The sequence below is a fragment of the Podospora anserina genome, chromosome 1 (assembly GCF_000226545.1).
Source record: "Podospora anserina S mat+ genomic DNA chromosome 1, supercontig 2".
NCBI classification, from domain to species: domain Eukaryota; kingdom Fungi; phylum Ascomycota; class Sordariomycetes; order Sordariales; family Podosporaceae; genus Podospora; species Podospora anserina.
In genome coordinates, this window is record NW_001914855.1 from 1323530 (window position 1) to 1336354 (window position 12825).

At 48.5% G+C, this 12825-nt stretch overlaps 5 protein-coding genes across 5 annotated transcripts; 2 read left to right on the top strand and 3 right to left on the bottom strand.

The window, feature by feature from the left end:
• Nucleotides 1–203: 203 nt before the first annotated feature.
• On the bottom strand, nt 204–1066 carry PODANS_1_12790 (uncharacterized protein; the record flags this gene model as incomplete). Its single annotated transcript, XM_001908915.1, has 3 exons — nt 204–578; nt 662–914; nt 1059–1066. The coding sequence occupies 3 exons, from the start codon at nt 1064–1066 to the stop codon at nt 204–206; spliced, it is 636 nt and encodes a 211-aa protein (XP_001908950.1).
• Nucleotides 1067–1697: 631 nt separating this feature from the next.
• Nucleotides 1698–2771, bottom strand: PODANS_1_12800 (uncharacterized protein; the record flags this gene model as incomplete). Its single annotated transcript, XM_001908916.1, has 2 exons — nt 1698–2572; nt 2651–2771. The coding sequence occupies 2 exons, from the start codon at nt 2769–2771 to the stop codon at nt 1698–1700; spliced, it is 996 nt and encodes a 331-aa protein (XP_001908951.1).
• Nucleotides 2772–3611: 840 nt separating this feature from the next.
• Nucleotides 3612–4343, top strand: PODANS_1_12810 (uncharacterized protein; the record flags this gene model as incomplete). Its single annotated transcript, XM_001908917.1, has 5 exons — nt 3612–3614; nt 3679–3802; nt 3889–4112; nt 4181–4256; nt 4309–4343. The coding sequence occupies 5 exons, from the start codon at nt 3612–3614 to the stop codon at nt 4341–4343; spliced, it is 462 nt and encodes a 153-aa protein (XP_001908952.1).
• Nucleotides 4344–4432: 89 nt separating this feature from the next.
• Nucleotides 4433–7733, bottom strand: PODANS_1_12820 (uncharacterized protein; the record flags this gene model as incomplete). The annotated part of the gene is made up of 3 exons (XM_001908918.1): nt 4433–5233; nt 5288–6988; nt 7053–7733. 3 exons carry the CDS (start codon nt 7731–7733, stop codon nt 4433–4435), a joined length of 3183 nt encoding a protein of 1060 aa, XP_001908953.1.
• A 445-nt stretch (nt 7734–8178) lies between these two features.
• Nucleotides 8179–10039, top strand: PODANS_1_12830 (uncharacterized protein; the record flags this gene model as incomplete). Its single annotated transcript, XM_001908919.1, has 3 exons — nt 8179–8389; nt 8458–8540; nt 8600–10039. 3 exons carry the CDS (start codon nt 8179–8181, stop codon nt 10037–10039), a joined length of 1734 nt encoding a protein of 577 aa, XP_001908954.1.
• Nucleotides 10040–12825: the final 2786 nt, after the last annotated feature.

The window sequence follows — 12825 nt, forward strand, 5'->3', positions numbered from 1 at the left end:
GGTGAATAGGGAGTGGCTGTATGGTTCGTCATTCGGGAGTCTCGGTGTCAAATGCCTCTTTAACTTTCCTCAGCCCTATTTTTTTTCTTTTTGTTCCCTTGAGATGGATGCCAGAATTTGATGTAACTTGTAGTGGCTTTGCCATTCAGTCTCCGACACGTGCAGAATAGACGCTCAAAGCAGGGCCCAGGATCGCTCTTCATTTATCTCGTCTCGGTGGTCTGGCTGATCAGCCCCTTTTCCGCCAGGTACTCTACAATCTTCCTCACTGATTCCTCCACGCTCAGCTGATCGGTTCGGATGGTGATTTCTGGATTCCCAGGGGCCTCGTACGGCGCCGAGATGCCAGTAAAGTCCTTGATCTCACCAGCACGCGCCTTCTTGTAGAGACCCTTGGGATCTCTCTTCTCGGCCTCCTCCAGAGGGATATCCACAAAGACTTCGATGAACGGGAGTGCGTCGTCGCCGGACTGCGAGGCGTTCGCATGCAAGTCGCGGGCGATCTGCCGGTCGGCCCGGTAAGGAGAGATGAAGGATGTCAGGGCAATGGTGGACGAGTCAGCGAACAACTTGGCAACCTAAGTCGAAGCACAGTATTTTATGATTAGTAACCAGATCGCACGCCCATCAACAAACCCGAGTGACAGGCCGGATTTCCTACCTCAGCAATGCGGCGGATATTCTCGTTGCGGTCTTTCTCCGAGAAGCCCAGGTCCTTGTTCAGGCCGAAGCGAACATTGTCGCCGTCGAGCCTGTAGGCGGCAAGGCCGATATGAAGCAAGTGCTGCTCAAGGGCAGTGGCAACGGTCGACTTTCCCGAGGCAGAGAGACCCGTGAACCAAACAGTAAAGCCGCGTTGGCCACGGAGTTGGTTTCGCTCATGGCGCGAGAGCGATGGATGCCAGGTAATGTTGCTATCGCCCGGTGTCAATACTCCTGGTTCATGGGCTGGTGCGAGACACATCTGCCCCGCCATGAGCCAGCTGTGCTCAGGGACATCAGAAGCTCTAGACTCGGCCCCGAATAGCGGGACGGAGAAGCAACCAGGTTCAACTTACGTGGCCATTATGACGAGTGTCGGACTATCCAGGGACGGCGTCCTTAACGTTCAGTTTGGATTAACAAGTTGGGATGAGGGTCCAACACAAGAATCGATATACATATGGATGGCGGGGTCATAAACGACAATATATATATACATGTAACAAATTCCAACGCCTGGGTGAGTGGGTCATTGTTTCTGCAACCGTTCGGCCGTCCCTGCAGCGAATGTGACTCGACTTGACTCCGATTCGGAGCTGGAGCCCTGCAAAAAGGTCGCCATTGTTGGTCAGTTTGATGTTTCCATCCCAGCATTGAAGCCTTGGTCTGGTCGGATGGCAGATGGCGTCATTTTTTAGCTGCTGCGTGCATGGGAAATACCCCACACCCCACATTGATGTGTGTCTTGGCGGCTTGTCAAGGGCTCTTCTTCCACTTGCACTCTCCACATGCAGCGATTGTACTATGAAGCATTGCGCCCCTACATGACTGGTGTCGACTATTTACGGCCGATCGCGACCTGCTACTACCAAAGCGGCAGCAGCATCTGCTCTAACTATACCTCTATTCAGATGCCTCTATTAAGATGCCTCTATGCGAAATAGCAACGATGTAAATGTATGTCTACCCCCTACAACTTCTATCCACGCCATGTGTCATCTCCCAATCCCCCACTCACCACGAGCTTGCGTGCGCTGTTTCATGTTACTGGGTAAATCTTTGCCATGGTCTGTAAGCGCCAAGTTTGTCAGCAGAACGTGTCTTGAATCGGCTTGGGGGTCTGCATTCAGAAATGTCCATACCGATGCTTGTCTAGGAGAAATGAAAAGAGCGCTCGCCGTGGCCAGTACTGTTGGCTGCTGGCCCTCCTCGGTAGGCAAAGTCTCGATATGGCCCTCGACCCACGCTTTCCTCCCCTCTGCCTTGACTGTCGTCGCCCGGAGCACCAGATACTGATTGGCCATGGCGGGTGCCTTGTAGTTGATCTCAAGCTTGGCTGTCATGCCCACATTAAAAGGCAGCACCGGAAAAGAGCACCGCGCCAGCCCCTCGTCCAACATCGTGGCGAGGAATCCGCCGTGGATGATGCCTTCATGGCCGCACAAGTCGGTTCCCACGTGCGATATTTGAACATAGCTCTTGCCGCTTCGTTCTGACCAACTAAAAGGCGGAACTGTCACTTTCCCTGGTCCCATGAGTGTGCCGCCTGTCAAGTTGTGCTTCCTCCAGGTCTCGGGTATCTTCATGTGCGGGCGAGACTCAATCATATCAGGGTCGGCGCGAAGGGAGGCGACCAGGGGGTGTGAGTTGATGTAGTCTTCCTTGGCCTTGGCATCGTCGTCTTCGGGAGTGTACATGGTGAGGCTGGCAGCATCATCTGGTGGCGAGAGGATTGTCCTAGCGGACTCGTACGCGGGCGCAGCGGCCATGATGAAGCCGAGAGCGGTAAAGAGGAGGATGCGGCCGGTGACGGAGGCGGTTCGACGGAAAAACGGCGGTTTATCGGCTGCAACGGAAGCACTGGCCGAATCTAGGGACCGATCAGGCAGACTGTCAGTGGCCTAGTTTACAGGACGCAGAGCATATACCATGATTGCTTTGAGCTTACCTGTGGTAGTCGAGATAGCACGAGACGGTGGTGTTGGGATACAGTGCCTAGACCTAGGGGTAGAGACAAGGCGGAGGGTGGAAGTATGGCGGCGCGTGGCCGAGAGTAAATGGGAGGACATGGCGAAGAGGCGGCCTCGGGCGAGGAAGACAAGACGGGTTTTATGTCACCGAAATCCGGGTTTCGCAACCTGTCTGCCAGGCACCGCACGACGGCTGGCGGGAATTGCTTTGGACGGATCCACCTTGCTCGCGTCGATGTCGCAGGCGAGCGGACACACGGAGAGGGTGGATCCCGGGAGGCTAGGGTCTAGATGCAAATCTGTCAGCCAGTTTACTTATCATGAACATGGCAGACGCCAAAAGATATAGATATTGAGGGAATACACTGCCCAGGCTTCGAGTCTATGTTCAAGCAGCGCCGGACCGGCATAGAGCAATGCTGAAGAACTTACTGCAGTAACTCTGGTGAGACTGAGCTTCGATGTCAGTGCCAACGGCACAAGCTTGTACCGACGTGACCAGCAATCAGGTCTTGCGGGAAGGAGTGCCGGGGTGAACGAAGCAGAACACGGCTTCAAAACCTCGGCAACGGTTTTCATGGCACCCGGAGGCGCCGGCTCAAGATGGTGACGTCTTGGCACAAATGCTTAGCTAAGGTGTGTGCATCGTCGAGGCTTACACATGGAATCTTCAGACACGCAATGTCTCACAGCCACGAGACAGAATCCCGTGTTCTGGCGTGCAGGATGCACGGGCGCAAGCAATCTGTGCCTTCATCTCGTGGCCGGCCACTGACGCAATTGGATGAACTGCTCACTTGCCTTGAATTGAAGCAACAGAAATGGTTGACATGCCCCTCCATCTGAGCCCACCCACTATTTTATTTTCCTCTATTACCGCTGCTGCTTCTGTTACTATTCACCGCTCCCAGTCCATACATATACACAGTAACACCCATTATGGTACGTTTGCTGGCAAGCAACATCCCCCAGTCGTGGCGGTGGCTAGCCCTGTTAACTGTAGTAGGCCACCGCAGAAACCGTCGAGCTCGGGGCCACTCATGAGCCAAAGGAGGAGTCGCTCCGGGTCTTTGAGCAGATTGAACATGAATTGAAGAAAACACTCGTTCATATCCGTCACGAGCATGACAGTGAGCCAAAATAGCCTGCCTTTTCGCCCATTCCTGGCCAGCAAGGTCCTGATCGCTTACACATTTGCATTTGTCCCCCATAAAAGAACATGAGCCGGAATACTTTGCGGCTACTGAGCATCTCAGTGATGCCGAGTTAGCCGGCTTTACGCTTACGACTTCCAGCAAGTTCGTGTCGCCGTCTCCGCATACGGGATTCATATCTTCGGCAAAGTCAGGATTCCCGCTCTGCCTGATGATGGCCCAGCCTACATTCATTTCCGTGCTTTCACCGGAGGCCCGGACGACGAAGCCAAGCTCCACAGTATCCGTAAGTCAAAGTGCAAAGGCATAGGAGGTCAATGGAGACCCGAGAAGTGCTCAGCTTATAGTGCAAAGATACCGAAGACAAGGAAGAACCCGATGGTGGCCACACTTTCCGCGCCATCTTCACAAAAAACGATCCGCTGGAGTGGTTCGACACCTAGAACCTCTGCCCATGATACCCACAGGGCTGACTTAGATAGCAATAAAACAAGCCACTTTTTGCCCCCTTTTTTGATTAACACAAACTCCCGTCCACCCTAAATAGTGAGGAGTCTCAATAGTTGTGACCTCGCACTTTCCAACCAAAATGCTGTACAGGACATGCTAGTCTTCCAACCCGTCTTGCTCGTCGGCCAACATCTCGGCGTAGTCATCAACTGAAGCGAACGTGGGGAGAGCCTTGAGCTCCTTCTTCCTACGTCTGGCCTCGCTGAACTTCTTCGGTGCCTCCTCCTTGGGTCCCTGGGCCTTGCCTTCCTCGCCTTCACCGTCATCGTCTTCGCCTTCCTCGGAATCTCCAAAGATGCCCTCGAATCCATCATCATCAGAAACATCCGACCCGAGGTCTTCCATATCCTGATCAATCGTAGCATCAACGTCCATGTCCTCGTCGGAATCCTCGTAGCCCTCCATGTCAATGTCTGAAACCTCGTCCGCATCGTCTCCCTCGACCTCGGGCCGAGAATTGACCAGCGCTTCCCAGATCTCGTCTTCGGCCTCCTCGTCATCAGAATCAGCCGCAACCTTGGCCTCCTCCTTCTTCTTTACGCCCTCGGCAGGCTTGCCAATACGGGCAAAGTATTCGTGAAAGAAGACATCTTCGGCCGAGACTTGTTCGGGCTTCAAATTCCAGAATGAAGCCGAGTTGACAGTCTTGGCCTGTTTGGCTCCTGCCTTGTGAGATGCCACAATGTGCGAGGCGCTGCCCGACGCAAGTACAGGCTGCATGATAGAACCACCCCGTTTGGGATCCTCAGTCTTGGGATTGCGGTACACAAACCTGTCAAGGAAGTGCATCAACGTATGGTTGGCCAGGTCAGGCTTGGGAAGCTTCTTGTCCTGTCGAGACAGCAGATTTGTAGCAAACACGCCAACTGATGGGTGATAATGGGAAATGAACGGTACCTAGAACAGAGAAAACACTGTGATTAGTGCATGGCCACAAACCTACGGCATGACTTCAATTGGAAGAACAGCACTTACCAGCTCCCAGAGGCAGCTCCGGTGGGCATTGCTATGCTCCGGGTCTCGTTTGCGGCCATCGTAATCCCCACTGCGTCGAAGGGTTGTCGTTTCTCCCTCTTGCACAGGAGCCTGGGTGTGAGGCTCGTCGTCCCTAACATCCTTGTACACCTCGTCCTCATCGTCCTCGTTATCTTCCGGCTCGTCAAGCAAAGTATGAAGGTCCGGGAAATTGGACTGCAGCTCGGCGATCAAAAACAAGATTCCACAGGCGAACGGAGCTTGGTGCAAGCTCAAAACCTGAACCAGTCTCTTGACAAAGGCCTTAACGCGCCGAACGTCGACGTCGTTCTTCATGGCCCGATACAAAAGATTAAGATACAGCGCCTGCTTGGATGAAGTGATAAGTCTTGGGTCGAGGAGAGACTCATACAATGTCCGGTAAAACCTATCCACGGCCAACAGTTTTGATGAGGCTAGCTGCTGTATGAGCATTAGGGCCTGCACACTCGTGTTGAAATTGGATGAATGTGTGATCCGGAAGAGGGTATCGAGGTGCTTTTCCAGAGTCGAGTCATCGGCCCCGGCAAAAGGGATGGCTCGGTTGACGCCTGTGAGTAACGAAGATACTAGCTTTTGCGCCGTTTCCTGCTCGTTTCCAGTAACGGTAGTGCTGGGTCCCTTCCGCTTCTTGTCCTTCTTCCGGTTGTGGTCGACCTTTTTCTCACTGTCCAGGCCACCCATATCACCCAGTGAGCCCGTCTTTAACAGTGACAAGAAGGACTCAAAATATATCCGCAGAAGGTTGTCGGCAATGGCGGGCTCCTTCGTACTCAGGATTGTCTGGTTCAAAGTGTTGACAGCATAATACCTTGCGCGCATACTTTGCCCTGGCTTGAGAAGAACCTCGAGCTCCACATTCTTGATGACGACAGCTTTCATTCCTGGGTGGAGATTCAACAACTGCAAAATAAGATACGACGCTCGTGATGCAATTTTGCGCTCCCGGTCGCCCAACTTGTTCACGAGCAGCCGGAGGAGATTGGCCTCCTGCTCAGGCTTGCTTTTGAGAAGGCCAAAGACGAAATCGAGAGCTCGCGACCTCGAGTATTCAATCTCATCGGAACACCAGGTCTCCAAGAGCTGGATGATGCGGAAGTAGGCATCTTTAAGCCAATCCTCATATGCCCACATCATCAAATGCGACTGGGTAAGCTTGCCGGGCAGCTTGCTAGATTGCGTCCATGGGGAAGAGCCCTGTCCCTGAAGAGCGCACAGGAGTGCAGGCTGAGCACCGAAAACTCGTAGACGACGGTCGCTTGGGAGCACTGAACCGTTGCCTAGAAGATCAACCAGCGCCCCCAGCGCTGCGATTGCTTGTCCGCGGCTTTTCTTGCCAGCAAGCGCGATCAGATTTTCGAAAGCCTTGCAGGTATGAAGGGGGGACTCCTGTATAGACAAGGTGAGAGCTGATACCTTGTCCGACAGTGTGCCGGATGACATGATGGTGGACATAAACCTCTGGGTCGAGCTCGAGGACTGTTTTTTGTTAAAAGCTGCCGAGTCTTCGTCCAAAAGCGCCTGCGCATATGTCTTCAAATTGGCAATCGAAGCGAAGTGCGGTTTGGCATTGCCAGAAACAGTAGACGGAAGACCCTCCATCGAGAGGCCGTGCCAATCAGGTCTTGGTTCAAAAATCTAGTCCATGTTAGCCACAAGTTTTTGACCCTGAGGTAACAAGGTGCAACCGCGAAGTACTAACCAGCTTGCCTGATTTCTTGCCCTGGCGAGCTTCTTGCCGCTGGTCCACTACTTCTTTCACTTTCTCAGCAACGGGCTCTTCCGCTTGGCCTTCCTGATCTTCGTCGAGTTCTGCTTCCTCCTCCTCCTCCTCCTGGTCTTCTTGTTGTTGTTCATCTTCCCCCTCGCCCTCTTCCTCCGTGTCTAGCTCGGCCTCCCCGCCCTTAACATCCTCGTCTTCCGGCTCAGAATCATCGGTATTGGGGTCTTCCTCGTCGTCACGTAGCTTCTGGAAGCCAAGGCTGGAAGCGAACTTGGCTAGCTCTTGCCGGAGGGCATCGTCTAAAGAGCCATCGGCCGCAGCAGGCTTGGACTTGGGCGCATCACCATCCTCGTTGTCTGATTCAAGATTGGCTACCAATTCGAGATCCTCCTTGTCTCCGCCGAGGGCTAGAATCTCGTCCAAGAGAACAGTGCGCTTGTCGCTTCTCCCTCCTTGCTTTTGCTGCTCGTGAGGCTTGGTCTGGCGTCGCTTCGAGTCGGGGGCATCGTCGCTGTCGCGCTGTCTCTTGCGCTTTGTCGTCTCCTGCTTCTCAGATCCACCAAGAGTCTTGTCAATTTTGCTTGTCAGTTTAGCAAGGGCGGCCTCATCAAATGTTGGTTTCGCAGCCTTTTTCTTGTCCTTCGTGCGCTTGATACCCATTGCGTCTCGCCGAGCTCACAGGAGCTGTTTGTAGGAATTGCTGAGAATTCAATGGCGAATGGGCGGGGTGATGGACAGGGCTCCCGTGAAGTGCGTGTGTCTGGAAAGAATTGCGTGTTGGGCTGCGTCAAACTGGGAATTGTCGACTGCTTTGGTCGACCGACTGAAGTTTTGGAGTGGGGAGAAAAAAAAAGTTGAAGTAGCACTGGAGCCAACCCTGCACGCCGCCCGTCTCCCGGCAGGCAAGCTCAGGGTGGGGCCTCAGTAGCAAGCTGCGGCCCGCTGCGCAGTCAACGGGGGGTCTGTTATTGGACAGAAAATACGGAGTAGTTGAGGCTGTTGAACTAAACTATCCTACGATATATCTTGTCCTTTCTGTATGCCAGATGCCGCCAACATGTTGCGGGACCACCCGAGGTAAAATCACCAAGAAAACCGCCACAGTATGATCCCGCCCGCGCTCGCCCGCCTCTCGCGGGTATGGTTTCCCACCAAAAAAAGACCAGCATCGGGAGTAGAAAATGGGCATGCGAAGCTGATCCGTGCTGGGTTTTTGCGCCCTTCTCACGCCGGTATCTTCCACATGCTTCCTCTGGGGAGGCGCGTGCAGACCAAGCTCGAGGAGCTGGTGGCCAGACATATGGAGCATATGTTGGGTGAGTCTCTCCCTCGGCGCACTAACCATGGTCCCATGCTTACCCATGGCCACTGTCCCGGTCTCCAGCTGCCTCGAGGGTCTCGTTGTCGGCTGTATCAAGCCAGTCTCTCTGGGACAAGAGTGGGAGGCTTGAGAATACCGCGTCCGAGGTGTGTCAAATCGTCATGCCTTGTTTGAACACCTGGTGTTGACACTGCCTTCCCTGCAGCTCTTCAAGTTCTCTGACCGTAAAAACGTTGGCTACCTTCTGGCCCCAACACATGAAGAGGAAATTACCGCTCTGGTGGCCCAGACGGCCAAGACAGCAAAGGATCTCCCCCTCAGGCTATTTCAGATTACACCCAAGTACCGCGATGAGTTTCGCCCGCGCCATGGCCTCCTCCGCGGACGAGAATTCGTTATGAAGGACCTCTATACCTTCGACAGCAGCAAAGAGTCCGCTCTAGAAACCTACGATAACGTTCGTCTGGTGTATTCGCAGATATTTGAGGAGATGAAACTCCCAGTGTTAGCAGCCAAGGCCAGCTCAGGTAACATGGGAGGTAATCTCAGCCACGAATACCATCTTCCCACGCCACTTGGAGAAGACCATGTTATCAGTTGTGATAGCTGTAACTATGTTGCTAACGAGGAGGTGGCTGAATCAGTACTTTCTGACCAGGTTGTCAGTGACACGACCTTCCGCGTCTGGCGAGGCATCACCAAGGACCGAACCAAATTGGTCAACGTCTGGTACCCCAAGCAAACACAACCCCTTGGTGGGGGTGCGTTGAGAGAGTATACGGACCTCGACATAAACATTGCGGAGGTGAAATCCATAATCCCTGACCTGGATGCCGGTGTTGAGGATGCGCTGCCGCTGTGGTCGACGGCGGCAGCTGCGGGTGGGACAGCTGTGGAGCTCGTGAACATTGTTGACTGCCGGCTTCCGCTGTCCTTCTCTGAGAGCCTGGTGGGAACTAAGCCAACCATCCCAAGTTGGCCCAAAAATTTGACGCCACGCAACCAAGTGCCAGTGTCGGTTTCAGTTCAAAACACCAACCAATGGAACAAAGACAGACCACTCAATCTCATTCGGATCCAGACAGGCGACAAGTGCCCTTCGTGCGCATCCGGACATCTAAAGGCAGAGAAGGCAATGGAGTTAGGACACACATTTTACCTTGGCACCCGGTACTCAGAAGCCCTGGGAGCTACAATCTTGGTGCCCAATGATGAGAGGAAAGCTGTGCCAATGCAGATGGGTTGCTATGGAATCGGTATCTCCCGGATTCTTGGCGCCGTCGCAGAGCTCCTGATGGACGAAAAGGGATTGAATTGGCCGGTGGCTATTGCACCCTACTCCTGTGTCATAGTTATGGGCGCTGGTGTCGACGAACAGGATGCAGTGGAGGTGTATCGCCAGATCAACCAGATAGGACGAGTTCAGGCCAAATATCTGGATGTCGTGCTGGACGACAGGCAAAAGACTCTACCCTGGAAGTTGATGGATGCCGATTTAGCTGGTTTCCCCATCATAGTCACGCTTGGGAGGGAGTGGCTTGCGGCAAAACGCCTCGAGGTACAATGTCGACGATTAGGGGTAAAGCAAGCAGTCGGGATAACCGAGCTACCACAGATAATAGCCAAGTTGCACGGAGACTTGTAGGGCTGTATCCACTGTATAAATATACATCTGATGCGTGCTGCTATCACGACCAATAACACCAATGGGTTCTGCTTAATCTCGAAATCATTTATACCTACTCAACCAAGACGGGTGTGTGAGCAAGCAACTCCTACCTACCAAGCGTGCAAAACCCTCCTAGGATCATTATTTCGGCCATTTTAAAGGAACATTGACTGTGCGGCTCTTGCTATCCCTGTAGACAGGTTGGGCGATCGTAAGTCGCCTTTGTTCCACCTGTCACTGCTATCCTTGAGACCTTCACAACCCGCTTTACAGGCTCGGTGTAGTAGTTCCATGTGGTTCCCGAACAAGTATTGACGCTGATCTAAGGGAGAGTGTTGCTCCTGGCTAAACTGAGATAGTGCCACTGACCTCGAACCCCGGCCTATCTGTAAAGGATTTCGGCATAATAAAACAGAACAAAGGGTACTTTTAAATGCTTTTAACAAGTTGATAATAATATAGCTTTCAAAGTATAAAATAATTTATTTTAATGATTTTATAAATAATTTTGTTAACAAATAGAAAAGAAGTAATGTAAATCTTTTTAAATATATTTTATTATTACATTTTTGATGTTTCTTTTAACTTTAAATAAAACAAATTTTATTAAATAATATCTAGAAAATATTCTGCTTATATAATTTTTATTTAACTAGTTACTATTAAAAATTAAAGTATTATTCTAATATAACTTTTAATATGTAAATTAAACTGTAATTTAGACTTCATAAATATAAAGTTCAGTTTATAATTACTTTTATGTTATAAAACTTATTAGATATTTATGTATCATAATAGTACATTCAATATTTATGTAAAAATTGAAAGAAAACAATTAATAAAAATAAAGATATTTCAATTATAATACTTTTTGTATTTATTTGTTAACTTTTCTACTTTAAGGAAATTAGTTAGTTAGGCTTTTAGAAGTAAAAAACCTATTTGAAATGTAGTTTTTTGGTTTTATAAATATATAAATATATTAAAGTTTAAAACAGTTTTAGTAATCTTAAATAATAAATTAATAATTATTATAATATTAGCTTAATACATTTACTTATATAGTCCTAACTACCTAGGTTTCGATGGGCAGTGAGCTTTCTTATAGAGCCTACTGTAAAATTTCTAAGGTTATAAAACATTTATATATTTATTTTTTATAAGGCGTAACTATAATAATACGAAATTAATAAGAAGAAATGTAGTCGGTGAATTATTAAAGGTAGAAATTTTTTTAAAAAGAATTAATACGTAAATATTTATAACTTCGAACATCTTTAATTATTGTAAAAAACCCCTCTACCCAAAGAAACCTAATTATTTAGGTCTTTATAAATAGAGAAGATTCCTATATAATTTACCAATCCTAAATAAACGAAATAATCAAATTAAACATAAAATTTATACTTCTTATGTGACGAACCCCTGTACAGAACCTCTGAAAGGGATACGGGTTGAAGGTAACTTCTGACAATTGGTTCGGTGCAGCTAGACAGTGCACAACAAGATGTCTCAATGTAAACACAAGATACCGTGAATACAACTGTGGATTGCATACTGCGGAACTGTCTATCTACACCAGCCAGTTCCTCTGTATATATAGACCTGTTTATCACCATTATCACCAGTGATAATGTCGATTATTACTCGTCGTTCACCGAAGGCTGGTGATAATTGTGATTATCACCCTTGGCGCTAGTGATAATCTGACTTCCCCACTTTTCCGTTCCTAGTGGTTAGACGGGTCGCGCCCCGCGCTCCCCACTTATGTCAGGTCCGTGACATCTTACTAGGGTAAAAAAATATAATACCAAAAGAGTACGAGGTTAGCGGAAAGAAGTAAAGTTGATTAATTTTCGGAAACAACGAAAATATTTCCTTTCCGCTTTAGTTTGAGGTATAGATTTACGCCTAATTGTGACGAACCCCTATACAGAACCTTTAAAAGGGATACGGGTTAAAGGTAACTTCTAATAATTAGTTCGGTGCAGCTAAATAGTATATAATAAAATGTCTTAATATAAATATAAAATACCGTAAATATAATTATAAATTACATACTACGGAACTATCTATCTATATTAGCTAGTTCCTGTATATACATAAACTTCTTTTCCTAACTGTAATTCCTTTAATTAATATCCTAAGTATATTAATTACTTACGTTTAGCCTAATTAATATCCTAATTATATTAATTATCCCAGCCTAGCCTATTTAATTTAATTAATATTTTAATCGTATTAATTACCGTCCCTTACTATAATTAGCTTTCTTAAGTATTTTCCTAATTAGCCTTTACTCCCGTAATTCTATAACTAATCGTTATTCTCGTTTATATATTAGGGTTATAATACGATACTCCTCCTTTTAAACTAACGTCCCGGTAGTCCTAATTTTTTTTATTTTTTTTAATAACAACTTCCTTCCTTAATAAATTTTCCCTTCTTATTATTATCTTTTCGCAATATTTAATTATATTAAGAAACCTACGCCAAAAGGCCTTTCCAGTACCCTTCGTTACTAAAATCTTATTACTATTACTTTTATTTTTAATAACAAAATACTTCCTTATATGTTTTACGAAACCCTTAGAATTTTTGATTATTACACTTTCGAATACTTTTTTAGATATAACTACTATATTAGATCTAATCGTTTCGACTATGATATCCCTGAATATTACTTACGAGCCTAATAACTTTCCTTCGTTATTAAAAGGAAAAACTAAATATTAATAAGCGAAAAGCCCATACGACTATAC